This window comes from Rhinatrema bivittatum, chromosome 4 (assembly GCF_901001135.1).
Source record: "Rhinatrema bivittatum chromosome 4, aRhiBiv1.1, whole genome shotgun sequence".
NCBI lineage: Eukaryota > Metazoa > Chordata > Amphibia > Gymnophiona > Rhinatrematidae > Rhinatrema > Rhinatrema bivittatum.
In genome coordinates this window covers 466,448,648-466,468,374 of record NC_042618.1, presented here as the reverse complement: position 1 = coordinate 466,468,374, position 19,727 = coordinate 466,448,648, and the positions used below count along the sequence as shown (strand labels likewise).

Below are 19,727 nucleotides of genomic sequence, written 5' to 3'. Positions count from 1 at the left end.
CCCTTCTGATGGATCTTTGATATGGACTAGGTGTCTCCTTAAGAAAAATGTAAAGGAGATTGCTCAATGTCGAAATTATCTCCCTTAATTCTTCAAGAAAGAGGACTAGGGGGCAATCCATGAAGTTAGCAAGTAGCACATTTAAGGCTAATTGGAGAAAATTATTTTTCACTCAACGCACAATTAAGCTCTGGATTTGTTGCCAGAGTATGTGGTTAGTGCAGTTACTGTAGCTGGGTTCAAAAAAGGTTTGGATAAATTCTTGGAGGATAAGTCCATTAACTGCTATTAATTAAGTTTACTTAGAGAATAGCCACTGCTATTTATTGCATCAGTAGCATGGGATCTTCTTGGTGTTTGGGTAATTGCCAGGTTCTTGTAGCCTGGATTGGCCTCTGTTGGAAACAGGATGCTGGGTTTGATGGACCCTCGGTCTGACCCAGCATGGCAAGTTCTTATGATAGAGGGAGGTGCTGCCCTGAGGATTCTCTGGCAGGAATAATAGCCAGTGCTTAGGCAAACCCTTGAGGCCATTAGCATGACAATTCAGGTCATGGCTTACAATGGTATAGCAACTGGATATCACTTGGATCTGGTGTAGCATGCCCGAGAAGCAGCAGTGGGTGTTTCAATCTATTTGTGCCAGGCACAGAGTTGCGGCGGAGGCCTGGTTTTATCAAATGTGGACATTGGCTAAGGGATAACAGCAGTGGTGGCGGCTGAAAGTCTTCTTTGCTGCATTATTGGCCTGCAGGCCCCATATCTAAGCCCTCCTTGGAAAATCTTCCATCTAAAGATACATTCTTTATTGGGACAGATCTTGGAGGATGGCTAAGGCTTGGGCATAATCCAAAGTGCCAAAACGCCTGGAGTTTTTCAACAAGGAAGGGGTGTAGGTCTGAAGGGTCAGGATCCTCAGCAGGTGCACAATGAATGTTTTGGGACCTATCTCTGTTTTCAGAGATGAGCAGCTGTCTATCACGTTCCTTGAGGTGATCTTAGGTTACAAAGATCACTAAGTCTTGGAGATCATGCTACCTGTTTCAAACACCTTGTGCTTTTTCTCTGTCTTTCCGCCAAGAAGAGATAAGCCATCACGGCAATTCTGGTGAAGGCTGTAGTTGCAGTTCCAAGGAATATGGTCGTTGTTGTCCCATTTTCTTTGTGATTCTTGAGGAGGGATCCTTCCATCCCATTATTTATTTTAATTTGGATCACAGCTTCTTGAAGGTACCTTCCTTCTGAAGGGGTGGAAAGAAGGAGGATTCCTAGTCTCCTTGGATCTACGGGAGGTTATCTTCGCACTCCGATAGGAAGACATTGTTGGGGATTATTTTGGGTGGTGTTTCTAGGACAGCATTTCCACTTTAATTCCTATTCTTTTGGTTAGCCACAGTCCCAAGTTCTTGCTGAACTTGGGACTGATGGTGGTTGTTGTGGCGGCATTGCGTGAGGACAGGAATGTTGGTACATCTGAAGGAAGAAAAGGAAATTTTTAAGTTCCATAAGAACTTAAAAACCTGACTCATGACAGTGGTCTTTAGTGATTAGCGATTATATGAAATTAGTACAGAATTTTCTTTCTTGAAATTCAAAAGAAGAAATGGAGATTCCGAAGTTGGATAAGAAACCAAGAACTTGGCTCATGGCAGTGGCGTTCCGTGACTCAGTAGTTGGCGATTGTATTATTTAATTAATTTGTGATTGATGTATTTTATGTGATTGTTTTGTTGTATGGTAAATTGCTTTGGAGGATTCAGTTGGAAAGTGATTAATACATTTAAATAAATAAATGTTTGGATGACTGGTTAACTTGAGTGCACACGCTGTAGATTGGTGTACTGTCTGCCAACAGAATGGTTCAATTTCTCCAAAGCGGACTGTGGTTTATCTCTGGACACTGTTCAGTGAGAAGGTAGATGGTTTTTGGCTAATGGAACAAGGGATCTGGAACTGGGTCTTCAAATCCTTGATTTATTATTTCCAAGGACTCAAGACTGTGGGGTTTTATCTTCAACTTCTTGGTTTTGTGGTGGTGTTGGAACTGGTTGCTTGTGTAGGAACACATGAGAGTGGTTTATTCTTCATATGGAATTTCCAATCGCAACTGTTTTTTATCCGGTTATTGGTGCCGGCATCCATTAAGATAAACTTGCAATGGTGGTTATATTGCTGAGACCTGAAACTGTGCATGCATCTGGTGGCCAAGACCTGGGTAAAGATGACAATGGATGCCAGTTTTACAGGCTGGAAGGTACACAGTCTGGGGCAGCTGGCTCAAGCTCAGTGTAATACCAGAAGAGCAATGGTCTATCAATTGATTACAAGCCAGAGCAATTTGTTTGACTCATGTAGAGTTTGCGCTTACGCTGCTGGATCAGCCATTCAGAAACTGCCTGGCAAAGGCACTGTGATAGTAATATATGAGTTGTCAAATAGGAGACCAAGGTTCTTAGGTGTCTTGGGGGTAGATAAGCTCTTGCTTCAGGGGAAATAATTTAAAATTTTGCTGGCACTACACATAGCAGTTATAAATTAATATACAAATGTTTAAATAAAAGAGAGGTTATTATCTTACCTGATAATTTCCTATCCTTGAGTCCAGTCAGACCAGTCCAGGAACCCTCCCTGTGCTGCCAATAATACAAATCTCTTCCTTCTCAATTTGGATTGGTATTAAGAAAATGTGAGTTTCTGCTGTTCTGCAGGGCTGTGATTTTTCTGCTCTTCTGCAGGTGAGTAATTTCATGTTTGTCTATGAAATATTCTAGTCCCTTTTTCTTTTTGGAAGTCGCTTAAAAGTAAAAAAAACAAACCCAAACAAACATGAAAATGTTTGCTTTGATTTGATGATGATCTCAATTAGCTTATTACAGAAAATATTGGCAGGCTGAGCTCAGCACAGATGCTCATGTAACTGGTGACATCAGCAAACCTGTTGGTCTCTGTCTCCATCTGCTGGTTAGTGATCATAATCCATTTATCTGGACTGGTCTGACTGGACTCAAGGAAAGGATATTATCAGGTAAGAACTAATTTTGCTTTGCTTTTATTATTCCAGAGGCCAAACTACTATGTTATACATTTTTTATGCCTCTGATTATATTATATCATGGACTGAAGTCTATGCAAGTGAAACAGAATAAATGTATCTAGTGCATACTGAATATAGTGTAGCTACCAAAGTGCCCACTGTATTATATAATTTTAGGGGAGGTTCAGATGCTAACCTGCAGCAGGAGTGCTAAAATCAGGACATTTCTGAATATTTTAGCCCTCCCTCTTTGTTTCAGTATGGTTCCTCAAAAATCCACATAGTCTAGAAAAAAATCACGATACTTGCTAACTCTGACTCCCGTACAAACCTACAGCCTTCTGCATGCTCACATCTCACATACTTGTATGCCCCTACACACCTGCTCACATAATACACCCAAATACACACGCTCCAATATATCTCCACCTACCTGTCCCCCCTACACGCCACACATTCTCACCCACCCAGTGTACACACGACGACACACATCTCCCCCCGACATACACCCCTTTTAAAAATCTGTGCTAGAAAGCATTCAAGAAGCTTGTTGGATTTAAAAGCTGTATTAAAGAGATGGGTCTTTGAGTGGGACTTGAATATGGCCGGAGAGAAGAGCGCAAGACTCACCAGCTCAGGAAGGCCATTCCAGGCATGCAGTGCTGCAAGAGCAAAAATCAAGAGTCTGCAATTAGCAGTAGAGAAGAAGGGCACAGATAAGAAAACTTGCCTGTATCTGTTCATTTTATTTCATTTGTTTTTACATGGCTGCAAACCAGGTCAGCCAGGGTTCAAATCCCGCTGCTGCTCCTTGAGACCTTGGGCAAGTCACTTCCTCCTCCATTACGTCAGCTACAAAACTTAGATTGTGAACCCTCTAGGGACAGGAAAATACCTGCAGTACCCGAATGAAAACCATTTTGAAGTGCTAAAAGGCAGAATATAAGTAAATAGCGAAATAAAAATGTGCTGTGTAGGCATGTTTCATCAGTGAGGTTCCAGCTTGCCTACAAAAATTCAGATTTGTCCAGAGAGAGCACCCCAGGAGAGCAGAGCCATGCCTGAATTTTCGGGCACGCACATTTGTGCCATGGCCCAAACATTGATTTTTTTTCCAATTATTCTATTATGGCTAAATCCTTGGCTTATAAAAAGCTTCTTACCTGAATGAACTGTTTAGTTGACCATTCATGCGGTCGTTATGATTTGTCGTCACCATGGGGTTTTTAATCAGGACCAGCATAGCAGTACCCAGATTCACTTTGATTCATAAATGTGTGTGTAGGAGGAGCTTTCAAAATGTAGAACCTTTAATATCACCTCAGGAATTAAGTAAAAATCAGAACAAAATATTTTGCTTATTTTACTATTAATTGGGGATCATAACTTCTTTATTGGTGTTGGTACTTGAATTGTCATTTATTAGAATAGTTATGTATGGTTACAAATATTGACATTTAAATACAAAGTTTGTCTACCAATGAACTCATTTTAATATATTTAGTCCCTGTCCTACTGCTTGTATTCCTCATTCTTCCTGGGCACTAACTGACCACTAACTGTCAGGTAGATGAGTTCTCACAGGACAAGCAGGATGGTAGTCCTCACATATGGGTGACATCATCAGGATGGAGCCCAATCACAGAAAACTTCTGTCAAAGTTTCCAGAACTTTGACTGGCCCCTACTGGGCATGCCCAGCATGGCACTAACCTTGCAGCCAGCAGGGGTCCCCCTTCAGTCTTCTTTTTTCCGCGTTAGGAGCTCTAAAGTGATTCCTGACAGGAATTTTCCTCACGGAATTATTTAAAGTTAAATTGCCCCACAAGGTCCCTCCTCTAACTTTTCTTTGACCGCGATACTCTGGTAAGTTTTTCTCCGTATTACCGTCGAGTTTGGCCCTTGCGGCCTACTGGCCGTCAACTGTACCGCGGCTCGATTTTTTTCAATGGCCATGGCGTTGGGGTTCCGTCGGTGCCTGGATTGTACTCGCACCATGTCTATCACAGACCCCCATGGAGTCTGTGTAATGTGTTTAGACCGTGAGCATGATGTCTTGACTTGCACCAAATGTGCCTTAATGACACCAAAAGGTCGCAAAGCCAGAATGGAGAAGATGGAACTCCTCTTCAGTGCTCAGACCCCGACTCTGTCCATTGCATCGACATCATCAGAACCAGCACCGTTGACTTCGCGCCAGCATCGACCACCGACCGTTGACCGACCACCATCGACGTCTTCACGGCCATCGACACCCGCTACTCCCCCTCAGGATCGAGGGGATCGCAGGGAGAGACATTGTCATCGGCACCGCAAGACTTGGACTGTCGAGGGAGCGAAGTCATCGACCTCGCCACTATCGAAGAAGCCCCGTCCAGGAAAGTCCCCGACCATTCCTGTGACCAGGTCATCGAGGCCACCCTCACCCGAACGGGGTTTGGGAGCCGCGATTCCGCCTGTAAAGGTGGTCCCTTCGGCTGTGCCTCTGCCTCCCTCTTCTGTTCCGGAGCCGGGGCTGCTTGCTCCAGGTCTCTGGTTCAGGAGGCCATCGACAAGGCGATGCAACGTCTCCAGGTTCCTCCGGCACTGACACCGGCACCGATTGTGGAACCTGTCATCGACCCGATTCCGGCAGCACTGGCACCGCTGCTGTCCAGGATGGAGGCGCTGATGGCTGCCCTTCCACCGATGGATCCCGGGTATCCGATGGTTCTGATGCCCTCCCCGAGGACGGCTTCATCGGGAGGAGAAACACCGTTCCACATTCCTCCATCAGGAGTTTTACCTCAGCCATCGATGCCAATACGTCCCTCGCCACCAATTCATCCATTGGTGCTGATATGTCCATCGGCGCCATCTATGCCTTCCATGCCATCATCGGTGCCTCCAGCGATTCCTTCGAATTTTTTGGAGCCTCGCCCGGGGCCTTCAGGTATCCAACCCCCTTCTCGTCCTACAGAACAGTCTGCTGATCCTTATGATACTTGGGGTGATGATACTTCAACAGACACCGATGACTTACCTTCACCACCTTCTCCTACTGAAAGTAGAAAGTGTTCTCCTCCAGATGACCTCTCAGTCATAAATTTTGTGAAGGAAATGTCCGAGTTGGTTCCTTTTCAACTTCAGACGGAACAGGATGACAGGCACCAAATGATGGAGTTATTCCAATTTCTGGATGCCCCCAAGGTAATCACCTCCATTCCCATTCATCAAGTACTTCTTGATCTTCTCAAAAAGAACTGGGAAAATCCTGGGTTAGTTGCTCCAGTTCACAGGAAGGCTGACACTACTTAACTTAGTTCAGTCAGCCCCAGGTTTTCAAAAATCCCAGCTTGACCACCACTCAGTTGTGGTAGAGTCAGCTCAGAAAAAGGTGAAAAGGTCAAAACCTCACTCATCCACCCCACCTGCTAAGGAACAAAAGTTCCTAGACAGCATTGGTTGATGAGTGTTCCAAGGAGCCATGCTCATCTCCAGAATTGCTGCCTACCAGCTTTATATGACCCACTATAATAGGGTCATCTTTAAACAGATACAGGATCTATCTGAGTCCCTTCCTGAACAATTCCAAGATCAATTACAAACCCTTGTTAACAAAGGTTTTGAGGCAGGAAAACATGAGATTCGAACATCTTATGACATATTCAACACCTCTACCAGAGTGTCTGCAGCTGCCATTTCAGCAAGATGGTGGGCCTGGCTTAAATCATCTGACCTTCACCCAGAAGTGCAACACCAGTTGTCCAATCTGCCGTGTGTGGGAGATAATCTGTTCAGTGAACAGATTCAACGAATGGTGGCTGAATTAAGACCATCATGAGACCCTTAAACAGCTCTCTTCGATGCCTTCAGACTTCTCTTCAAGACAGCCCTTCAGGAAGGACTCTAAGAAGTCTTTCTACCATCCAAGGAAGGCCTACCCACCACCAAGGAAGGTCCCGTACTACGAGACCTTATCAGAAACTTCAACCTCACCAAGTCCGAAAGCAGAAACCACAAGCAGCTCCCAGCCAGGACCTGCTTCAGGTTTTTGACTTCCGCTTGAAGAGCAGCAGCCAGATTCCTCCCCAAACATACCAGTAGGAGGTCGATTGTGCCACTTTCTCAACATGTAGCAGTCAATCACAACCGACCAATGGGTATTGGCAATCATTGCTCAGGGTTACCATCTGAACTTTCTCGCCCTGCCACCGGACTCCCCACCTCTGCAGACGTGGAGAACGTCCACCACTCCATTCTTCTGGAACAAGAGGTCTCCCTCCTTCTCCAGTCAAGAGCAATAGAACCTGTTCCGTACTCGCAGCAAGGCCTAGGGTTCTATTCCCGGTACTTTCTGATCCCCAAAAACTCTGGGGGTGTTCGTCCAATCCTGGACCTACGTGCTCTCAACAAGTACCTCCAGCGGGAAAAGTTCAAGATGGTTACCTTGAGATCGCTTCTACCTCTTCTACAAAGAGGAGACTGGCTCTGCTCTCTGGACGTCCAAGATGCGTACACACACTCCAACTCATCGCAAATACCTGAGGTTTTTAGTAGGCCCCAAGCACTGTCAATACAGAGTGCTTCCGTTCGGCCTGGCATCTGCACCATGAGTCTTTACCAAATGTCTTGTAGTTGTTGCAGCTTTTCTCAGAAAAGAAGGTGTTCACGTCTACCCCTATCTGGACAACTGGTTAATCAGGGCCCCAACCCAGCAAGCAGCTCAGTCGTCCCTCGATTTGACTCTACACACTCATTTCACTAGGATTTCTCATCAATTATGGGAAATCCTATTTAGTCCCATCTCAAACCTTGTCGTTCATTGGGGCAGATTTGGACACCTTGCAGGCAAAAGCTTTTCTACCTCGACAACGAGCGTTGACTCTCATGTCTCTCGCTCACCAGTTACAGTCTCAAAATACTGCGACTGCAGGCCAATTTCTCGTCGTCCTAGGTCACATGGCGTCCTCAGTCCATGTCACACCGATGGCCCGCTTGGCCATGAGACTCATGCATTGGACTCTGAAGTCACAATGGATTCAAGCTGTTCAGCCACATCACTGACTCACTCCGTCTGTCTCTCGCTTGATGGAAGAATCAGAGCTGCTGTCTCCAGGGATTGCCTTTTCACGTGCCAGATACTCAAGGCGCAAGGATTTTGGTCTCCAGAGCTTCGAGCAATGCGATATGCTCTCAGAGCTTTTCAGGATTGCCTTTCCAATCAAGTCATCCTGATTCAGACGGGCAACCAGTGGCCATGTGGTACATCAACAAGCAGGGAGGCACAGGCTCCTTCCTTCTGTGTCAGGAAGCTGCGCAGATTTGGTTGGAAGCTCTCTCCCTCTTGATGTACCTCAGGGCCACCTACTTGCCGGGAGTGGACAATGTTCTAGCAGACAAGCTGAGTCGTGTCTTCCAACCCGCACGAGTGGTCTTTCAACCCCTTGGTAGCAAACTCCATCTTCCGACAATGGGGTCATCCTCAAGACAGACCTCTTTGCGTCCCCTCAGAACCACAAAGTAGACCATTACTGCTCCCTCATTCGCAGCAAAGGCTCTCAGCCCAGAGATGCATTCTCCCTCTCATGGGCAACCAGTCTGCTTTATGCATCCCCTCCCCTTCTTCTCTCGAAGACTCTTGTGAAGTTACGTCAGGACTCCATTCTAACCATTCTATCCTCATCAACCGTCTAATGGAAATAGGCATCTCTGGCTCCGCACTGCTCTGGTTCAAATCCTTTCTGAACAACAGGCACTACAAAGTTAAAATAAATGACAAAGAATCCCACCCCATACCTTCTAAACAAGGAGTACCACAGGGTTCTTCACTATCCCCTACCCTGTTTAATATCTATCTACTCCCTTTATGCCAGCTACTCAGTAGCCTCAACCTCACCCATTTTATATACGCAGATATGTGCAGATCCTAATCCCCATCTCGGACCCCATCTCCTCTACTCTAAATTTTTGGAACAGCTGCTTACACGCCATCAACCTCCTTCTCTCGAGTCTCAACCTGGTCCTTAATACATCCAAAACAGAACTCCTGGTTATCTCCCCTAGCGATAACAACCCCTTCGCCAACAACGCAATTATTCCACTAGCAAGCCAGGTTAGAGACCTTGGGGCCACCCTTGACTCTAAAATGAATTTCAAAAAGTTCATTAACACCACAACTAAAAAATGCTTCTTTAAGCTACAGGTCCTGAAGCAGCTAAGACCGCTCTTACACTTCCAGGATTTCCGTTCAGTTCTTCAAGCCATACTGTTTTCAAAGATCGACTATTGCAACGCTCTACTACTCGGTCTCCCCGCCTCTTCTACTAAACCTCTACAGATGCTGCAAAACGCAGCGGCCAGGATCCTTACAAACACATGTCGTAAGGACCACATCACACCAATCCTAAAAATCCTACACTGGCTACCCATCCAATATAGAATACTCTTCAAGACTCTCACCATCATCCACAAATCTGTCTACCAGCAATCCACACTCCAACTCGCCATCCCTCTCGAACTACATACTTCCGCAAGGCCAATCGGATCCGCCTACAAAGGTTCTCTCAAGGCCCCCCCTAACAAATCCTCGGTCCACAACTCTATTCATAAGCGAGCACTTTCGACAGCGGGTCCGCTCCATTGGAATTCGCTTCCCCCAGATATACGCCAGGAACAATGCCATCTCTCCTTCAGAAAGAAACTGAAAACCTGGCTGTTCACACAAGCTTACCGTTGAAGGAGCCTCTATCAACCAACATTGACTCTCACCTTCCTACCCTTTCCCTATCTCCTCCCTCCCTCCTCGCTCCGTTCCCTGCCCTGCCACCACCCCCCCTGCTTACCTCCCCATGTTTCCTCCTTCCACAGGAAATATTATGTTAATAATTGCCTATGATAAATCTCCAGCCGAACTCAGCAACCTGTATATGTCTCGCTACTCTATTGTTTTTCATTGACTATTTTTTAACACTCTCCAGTTGTATTCGTTTAAAATCTTTCCTGTCTTCCAACTCCCATGTTTTTTGCTCCCTGTTTAATGTAACTTTACCTTCTATATAGTTGTTAATTGGTTTCCCCCAGTTCCATTGTAAACTGGTACGATAAGACTTGGTCTTGAGCATCGGTATATTAAAAGAATTTAAATAAAATAAATAAATAGGACAGGGAACCATGATCCTGATAGCACCTCACTGGCCACGCCAAGTGTGGTTTCCAATACTACAGGATCTCTCCATCCACAGGCACATTCCCTTGGGACAGGACCCGCTTCTGATCACTCAAAACAACGGGAACCTACGCCATCCCAATCTTCAGGCCTTGTCCCTGACAGCATGGATGTTGAAAGGTTAATCCTTCAACCACTTAACCTTTCAGACCCAGTTTCCCATGTCTTGATTGCTTCTCGGAAGCCTTCCATGAGAAAATCTTACTCCTATAAATGGAAAAGGTTTACCTTATGGTGCATTTCTCAGTCCCTTGATCCCTTTTCATGTCCAATCCCACAGTTTTTGGACTATCTCTGGCATCTGTCAGTTGGGTCTCGAGACATCTTCCATCAGAATGCATGTCAGTGCAGTAGCCGCCTTCCATAAAGGGGTCGGGGATGTCCCTATCTCAGTACAACCCCTTGTAATACACTTTCTGAAGGGCTTGCTCCACATCAAGCCACCTTTACTTACTTCGGCCCCTTCTTGGGACCTTAACCTGGTTCTTGGTCGGCTCATGAAACCACCATTTGAGCCTCTTCACTCCTGTGATCTAAAATATCTCACTTGGAAAATGATTTTCCTTTTGGCTATCACCTCAGCTCGCAGGGTTAGTGAGTTACAGGCCCTAGTTACCTATCCGCCTTACACTGAACTCCTGCAGGACCGGGCGGTACTCTGCACTCACCCTAAATTTTTACTGAAGGTAGTTTCGGAGTTTTACATTAATCAATCCATCATACTACCTACCTTCTTTCCCAGGCCCCATTCCAATCCAGGGGAACAGGCTCTGCATACCCTTGACTGCAAACGGGCTCTAGCGTTCTACCTAGACCGTACACTTGTCCACAGGAAGAGCACTCAGTTATTCGTCTCGTTCCACCCCAATAAATTAGGGCAACCTGTGGGTAAGCAGACTCTCTCTTCCTGGTTAGCAGACTGCATATCTTTTTGCTATCAACAAGCAGGCATTCCTTTTCAAGACCGTGTTAAAGCACACTCTGTGAGGGCCATGGCGACTTCAGTAGCACACCTTCGATCGGTGCCGCTTCCTGACATTTGCAGGGCTGCCACCTGGAATTCTCTCCATACTTTCGCAGCCCACTATTGCTTGGACAAAGCCGGAAGACAAGATTCCATCTTCGAGTCTGTCCTGCGTAACCTATTTCCAATGTGACGTACCAACACCCTTCCGCCTGCCCGGTGGGGTTCAGGATGCCCCCTACCAAATTCCACTCCAGTTGTTGTGCCTGTTGCACGCTGTTGAGTACATTTGGTGCATGTTCAGGCATCCTCAGCTCGGTACTCACCCATATGGTGAGGACTACCATCCTGCTTGTCCTGTGAGAAAGCAAATTTTGCTTACCTGTAACAGGTGTTCTCACAGGACAGCAGGATGTTAGTCCTCACGAAACCCACCCGCCGCCCCACGGTGTTGGGTTCATAACGTTTTGTTATTTTATTTTTTGGCACTGCTTGTAGCTTTCAAATAAGACTGAAGGGGGACCCCTGCTGGCTGCAGGGTTAGTGCCATGCTGGGCATGCCCAGTAGGGGCCAGTCAAAGTTCTGGAAACTTTGACAGAAGTTTTCCGTGTTTGGGCTCCATCCTGATGATGTCACCCATATGTGAGGTCTAACATCCTGCTGTCCTGTGAGAACACCTGTTACAGGTAAGCAACATTTGCTATACTGCTAAGTGACCCAGATTGGCCACTTTTGAAGACAGGATGCCGAACGTGACGGACCATTGGTCTCACCCAGGCATAACACTGTGTTCTCTCTTTAATGCTAGGTCAGGAGGCATTCACTGTTCCCAGGTCTGGGAACCTAAGTTCATTGCTAGTGTTGCAATTTCCAAATGCCCCTTTTTCGTAGATTATTAGCCAGAGCACTAAAGTAGTACAGAGCTAGTTTCTGCTTGGGCTCACTGGGTTGGATTTATTCAAGAGTTGTTGTTTCGTACTTGACTGACCTGTAATCATGGTTTCCTCCTCTTCCTCCTTTCAAAGCATCAGAATTTTGAAGAGCAGATGCAGGGGATGAAGACGCAGCTAATCCAGCTAAGCAGTTTGCTGCGTTTGCTGGACAGTGGGTTTTGCAGCTACCTTGGTATGTCTAATGATTTGGAAAATTTGCCCTTTAAAACGTTCATATGCATGCAATAGAAGTAAACCTTTTCTTCTGAAGTCGCTTAACTATTTAGAAAAGAAGAAATGTTGGAATGCTTTTTATTTTTATACCAAACTTTATTTACTTTCTTTCCATCACTTAATCTATAGCCTCTGTTGTGCTTTACCTTCACAGTAGAACAGCTATAAATAAAATAACACCTGGTGCTCGTAGCCACCAAAATCTTGGCATAATTTCAGCTTGTAATTATGGGTTTTATGGCCGGAGAAATATTAATTGCAGCAATGTATTTTTGCTGATAAAGTAAGTTAACTTTTATGAGGACTGTGATTATTTTTCATAGAATCTCAAGACTCAGGATACCTTTACTTTTGCTTCCGCTGGCTTTTGATCAGGTTTAAAAGGGAGTTTAATTTTCAAGATATTCTTCGAATCTGGGAGGTAAGAACAGTATAAATGTGTATGTATATGTTTAATTAGTGTATATATATATAATGATAAATATAAATAATTTTCAAACATGTTTTATTTATTAATGATTCATTAAGAAGCAAAGTGTAAGGTAGTACATGCCATAACAATTTGATATACACTCATTTATGATACAAAGAAATTAATGCAACAACAAAACTGAAAACAAAAGCACACAATAACTGAACACAAGAAAATCCCTACTCATTAAAATACATAAAACAATTGTGTCAGAGATGGTCCTAGTTCATTACAATAAATGAAATGTATTACTAAGAACAGTAAACTCAGCTCAATGCGATAGATACAATGTATCAGTAGGAATAATAAACTCTGCTCAATACAATAAATACAAAGTTACTATACAATAGATAACACAAGTGTATTGAACTAGCAACAATGTGACAAGTACTAGACAAGACTGATTAAATATCCATATAAATGTGTTCAGTCAGACAACTGACTCAAATGTACATAAACACATACTGAATTGCACTTTTATAAATATTGTATTACAGCATCCACTAAAGACTGTAAAAAGCCCATGAGATGGTCACACTGCTTGATCCCAAGAATTGGTCAAATAGGCTTAATAATGGCTCCACTACATATTGGTGTGATTTACAAAAAGATCCAGGGTCAGATGAAAAAATCCCAAGATCTAGGGTCAGATGAAAAAATCCCAACAAGGACCTTGTTTTGCCGAACTGGCTTCCTCAGGGGAGACCCTTGGTCCAAGCGAATAGAAGAAACTATTTTTACTAGGCTTACCTCAGCATCACCGGAGAGGGAAGCCAATACCACTTGCAACTATTGACCAGGCTGACAAAAGCCCACCTGCTCCATGTAGGCTTGAAAGGGTTGCTTGGTGTGCCTTGCCGTGTCATTTCAATTTCATTCACTTGGGCTGTTGGCTGTAAAACCGAGCTGATATCCGGGAAAGATGGCGTCACTGGCACGTAACAAGGACTGCCTTGGAACATTAAAACTGGAAATATATTATAGCAGAGAACAATTCGGGAAGCAAATTATTGACCATTTCTCAAAGAGACAGGCGCCGAAAAAACTGAGCTGCCATCTGCAGCAGAAGAGGGTTAAACTGGAACGAATTAAAAATTTGAGACAAAGCCGACCTTCTTTGTGCTACCTGAGCAGAAACTACTTAGGAAGCAGAAGGAAGGTCGGTGTCATCTCAGAAACCTTTGATTTGCTCCATTATTATCTCTGGTACTGATGTAGTTGTTATCAGATTATTGGTCATTTATGTTAAATCGTATGCTTTTCTGAAGAGCCATGTTTTCAGTTCATATTTGAAATTCTTTTTATCTGTTATTTGATGGATTGACTCTGGAAGGGAGTTCCACAACTTGGGTCCTGCTATGGAAAACATTCGATCTCTTATTTGTGTTAGGTGTTTTTTTCCCGAGTTGAAGGTACCATAAACAGCCCTTTTGTGAACTTAGATCTTTCTGAGGTGTGTAGTTTTGAATTGTCACTCCTAATAAACTTGGGCTAATGTTGTTGATGATATTGAATATTAGACTAAAGCTTTATAGTGAATTCTGGATCGTATAAGAAGCCAGTGCAGCACAATCAGCAAGGGGGGTGATGTGTTCAAATTTCCTTGTTCCTTGTAAGAGTCTTGCAGAGGGCATTCTGAAGTAGCTGTAGTGGTTTTAGTAGACTTAATGGTAAGCCTAGTAGATGAGAGTTGCAGTATATATGTTTTACAATATAAATGCTTGTAAGACAAGTACGGAAGTCTTAACAAAGGTTTCAGTCATTGTAATATTCTTAGCTTGAAGTTCCCTGTTTGATAAATTTGCTTATAGGCTTTTTCATAGTGAAATTCTCGACCTGTATTCCCAAATCATGTACTTGATCTGAGGGAGTAATATTAGTGATTCCTAGGTCTAGGATTAGTGGTTTGATTAATGAGTTGTCTTTCCTTAACCAAACTATTTCAGTTTTTGGGGGTGTTAGTTTCAGTTGAGCAAGTTTTTTTTGTATGATCTTCATGTATGTTGGTAGAGATGACACAGTTTTTTCAAATGTTTTGTCGAATGGAATATAGAATTGTATGTCATCTGCATATAGGAAGAAGTTGAGTCCTAGATTTGATAGTAATGCGCATATAGGCAGCAGATATATGTTGAATAACATGGCTGAAAAAATGCTGAACCTTGGGGGGACACCTGTATTAATAGGGCAGGAGTCTGAAATTTGATTGCCCAGTTTTACATGGAATGTCCTTTCTTTTTAGGAAGGATGAGAACCATTTGTTAATATTTCCATCTATTCCGATTTTTCTTAGCTGGTGGCATAGAAGCGGATGGCCAACTGTGTCGAATGCCGCTGTTAAATCAATTAGTACCAGGATATATGATTCATTGTTGTTAAAGCCTTATAGTATAGGGTCGGCTAAGGAAATGAGGAGGGTTTCTGTTGAGCGTTTTTTTCTGAATTCAAATTGGTTTGGGTATAGTATATTGTTATCTTCTAGGTGGTCCTCTAGTTGTGATAAAACTGCTTTTTCTAGAACTTTCAAGATGAAAGGTAGGTTGGAGATTGGTTGGTAATTGTCCCAGTCATCTGTTCTTCCAGATTTATTTTTTAAGATCAGTTTAATCACAGCTTGTTTTGCTCTTTCGGGTTCCAATCCTCCTGCTAGCGAGTGGTTTATTATGGTTGTGAATATTGGAGGAGTTACGATATTTACAGTTTTCAGTATGCTTGCAGGGATAGGGTCTAGTGGGGTGGGAAGCGGGTTTCATTTTAATGATGATTTAGTTTACTTCAAGTTTAGATACTGGGTCGAATGAGTTCCATTTCACTTGATCAGGTTTTTCTTCAGGCTCTTTTGTTGGTAAGCATTAGGAGAATTGTGATTTAAGTGTATTGATTTTGTTTAATAATGAATTAGCATATTCATTGCATGAGTTTTTTGTAAATTGGTATTTATATGAGATGGCGGAAGATGGGTCTTTGGTTAGTTTTTCACTGTTCAAAGTAGTTTTGAATTAAATTTTACATCATGAATCTGTTCTGCATGGTATTCTTTTTTTGCTTTATTGATTTGTATGCAGTATTTTTTGTTAATAGGGATTTGTAGTTAGAATCCCAGTGGAAAACGATGCCTCTTCTGCTCTAACAGAAGTGACAAAAAAAGGACCGTGCGCTCCACCCTGCCTGCTGTGACCTGTGGGACCTCTCCCTCCCTCTACCACTAAAGTCCCTTTGTGTCAGTCGTGAATTATGGAGCTGCCTAGGCATCTGCAATGTGCCCTGGAAGTCTCAAGGAAAATGTACTTCCTTACATTCCTCTTCAGTTTCCCTCCTTTCAGCTTCATGGTGACCTTTGTCCTTGAATTTTTCATTCTGTGAGAAATGTTTCCTTTTGCTACTTTGTTGAAGCCTGCTAGATATTCAAATGTTTGTGTCATATTTCCCCTTTGCTTTGTTTCTTCTAGAGAGGAAATATTTAGCTCCTTCATTCTCTGTGCATGGCTTACAGCAGTTTTCAGGCTTTCCACAATGAATATGCATGAGAGAGCGGAGGTTACTACTCTTATCAAAGGAGATGGGGTAACTTGCACAGAACGACAGTACTACCCTTTAACAGAAGGCATGGGGGTAACCTGCACCGAGCGGCAATTAATTCTCTTAACAAAAATATGGGGGTAATCTGTACAGAGCGGCAGTACTACCCTTTACAGAAACATGGGGGTAACTTGCATGGAGCGGCAGTTACTACCCTTAACAGAAACATGGGGGTAACTTGCATGGAGCGGCAGTTACTACCCTTAACAAAACACAGGTAATCTGTACAGAGCGGCAGTACTACCCTTAACAGAAACATGGGGGTAACCTGCATGGAGAGGCAGTTACTACCCTTAACAAAGCACATGCAGGTAATCTGTACAGAGCGGCACTACTACCCTTAACAGAAACATGGGGGTAACTTACATGGAGTGAATAAAGTGGAGGCATTCAAACACTGCACGGAGCGGCAGTAGCCACAGAGGCATTCACGGAGCGGGATGCCAGTGGCCAGTAGTTGGTGTTTCACCTTCACGGAGCGGAAGGATGGAGGGCTGCTATTTCCAAAAAATAAAACAAAACAAAAAAATAAAAACAGGGGTGGGTAAGAGTATTGGGCAAGGGGGGTGGCCTGCTTGTTACAGCAGTTGCTACCCCCTAATTGAGCTGGATGTCACTTGGATGCAGATACAGAGCTGCTCTCTAAATTGGGTGGAGGGGAATTAGGGCTGGAGGGTACTGGAAGCCAATAGTAACAGGTGGGAGAGAGAAAAAGGGAAAAAAAATGGATAAAGTGCGTAGCTTGCTGGGCAGACTAGATGGGCCGTTTGGTCTTCTTCTGCCGTCATTTCTATGTTTCTATGAGTGGCAGTTACTACCCTTGACAAAACACAGGTAATCTGTACAGAGTGGCAATACTACCCTTAACAGAAACATGGGTGTAACTTGCATGGAGCAGCAGTTACTGCCCTTAACAGAAACATGGGGGTAACCTGCATGGAGCAGCAGTTACTACCCTTAACAGAAACATGGGGGTAACCTGCACGGAGCGGCAGTTACTGCCCTTAACAGAAACATGGGGGTAACCTGCATGGAGCAGCAGTTACTACCCTTAACAGAAACATGGGGGTAACCTGCATGGAGCAGCAGTTACTGCCCTTAACAGAAACATGGGGGTAACCTGCACGGAGCGGCAGTTACTGCCCTTAACAGAAACATGGGGGTAACCTGCATGGAGCAGCAGTTACTACCCTTAACAGAAACATGGGGGTAACCTGCACAGAGCGGCAGTTACTGCCCTTAACAGAAACATGGGGGTAACTTGCATGGAGCAGCAGTTACTACCCTTAACAGAAACATGGGGGTAACCTGCATGGAGCAGCAGTTACTACCCTTAACAGAAACATGGGGGTAACCTGCACGGAGCGGCAGTTACTGCCCTTAACAGAAACATGGGGGTAACTTGCATGGAGCAGCAGTTACTACCCTTAACAGAAACATGGGGGTAACCTGCACGGAGCGGCAGTTACTGCCCTTAACAGAAACATGGGGGTAACTTGCATGGAGCAGCAGTTACTACCCTTAACAGAAACATGGGGGTAACCTGCATGGAGCAGCAGTTACTACCCTTAACAGAAACATGGGGGTAACCTGCATGGAGCAGCAGTTACTACCCTTAACAGAAACATGGGGGTAACCTGCATGGAGCGGCAGTTACTACCCTTAACAGAAACATGGGTGTAACTTGCATGGAGCAGCAGTTACTGCCCTTAACAGAAACATGAGGGTAACCTGCATGGAGAGGCAGTTTCTATCCTTTTCTGCAATCAATACTATGTTAGTGTATTCCATGTATGTAAATGTATCTCATGCAATTTCACTGTGGCTGGATTTGAGAACCCCTGGCTTATAGTCCTTTTATACAAGTGAAGATATTACTTATAGTGGGGGCTCACCAGAGACCTGTAGAGAGGTGCTACTACTTTCCTCTTTCTGCCAGAGATACCTTTCTTTATGCACCCAAGTATATCATTACTTTGAACCATTTTGCCAATTTTGTAAATCATCTTTCATCTTATTTAAGCCTTCTGGCATGTCTACTTTCATATCCTCTGCAAACAGGCACCCGCTCTCTGCTGACCATCCCTAGTATTGTTTATAAACATAGGGGTAGATTTTAAAAGGGTGCATGCGCGCACAAGTTATAAAATCGGGGATGGGGGTGTACAACTGTGCACCTTGTGCGTGCCGAGCCACGCTGCCTTCCCCTGTTCCCTTCCCCCTAGCCTGGCCTTCCCACTCCTTCCCCTAACCTTCTCCCCCCAGCCCTACTCTAACCCCCCCATAAGTTTTATCCTACCTTTTCTGCCTGCCTCTGGGCAGGCGCAAGTTGTGTGCGCCGGCAGCCTGCCGGCACGCGATCCTTCAACACAGCGGGAATGGCCGCTGTATCGAAGGCCTCTGGCCCCGTCCCAGACCACCCCCTCCCTGCCCCTGTTTAGAAGCCCCGGGCTTTACGCGCATCACCAGGCCTTTTTAAAATCCGGCCCATATTGAAGAAGACTGGGCCTTTCACTAATTCTTGTGAACTGCGCTGGTCACTTCCTAAGGGTGGACCCTATTGACAACCTCTTTCCGTTTCCCAACCACTTTCTCACCTAGTTTTAATTTTTATTCCAACTGTCAGACCAGCTAACTTGCTCACCAGTCTTGTATGAAGTTTTATAGACATCAGCTAGGACAAATTTACGCAGCCCTGCTTTTATTTATTTATTTGTTTGTTTGTTTAAAGTCTTTTTTTTTATACCGTTGCTAAGTTATATACCATCGCAACGGTTTACAAGTAGGCACATAAGTTTGGAGTAAGCGTATTATAGTACATTCTAACAGGTGCCATTAAGTTTTGGTTACATTAAATCATAAAAATACATGCAAATGTTTAGTGATGTAGGTTCTGGCCAGGTGTACCTAGAAGGTACTTTTACAGGTCAAAAAAATCACATTTACTGTGTTATATTATTACATTCATTGTGTACTCAATTTGTTAAAATATTGTAATGCACATTTATGAGAATAGTGCTGTGTGCCGGTGCTCTTCTGTTTATTCCAGTGTATTTTCTATTCTCTGGTCTCTTTATAAAAGGCTTATTTTATTTATTTATTTATTTATTTATTTGTTTTTATATACCGACATTCGATCGAGATATCACATCGGTTTACATCAAAACATAACAAATAAGACATGAACTGCTTATTCTTACATTGTAACAAGTTAACTTGGGGTAAGGCTAAAAGAGGAACAGTTAGAACTTGGAGAACATTTCTAACAAGGGGGATACATTGTTTAAAAAGCCATGTTTTTAGAC

At 43.9% G+C, this 19,727-nt stretch overlaps 1 protein-coding gene across 1 annotated transcript in view; it reads left to right on the top strand.

Annotated features, from left to right (window-relative positions):
* Positions 1-19,727, top strand: part of TBC1D15 (TBC1 domain family member 15) — a 185,972-nt gene that overhangs the window by 149,221 nt on the left and 17,024 nt on the right. Inside the window, exons 13-14 of the mRNA XM_029597175.1 lie at positions 12,231-12,330; positions 12,695-12,792. Of these exons, the coding sequence (XP_029453035.1) occupies positions 12,231-12,330; positions 12,695-12,792 (198 nt within the window). The remainder of the gene's footprint in view (positions 1-12,230; positions 12,331-12,694; positions 12,793-19,727) is intronic.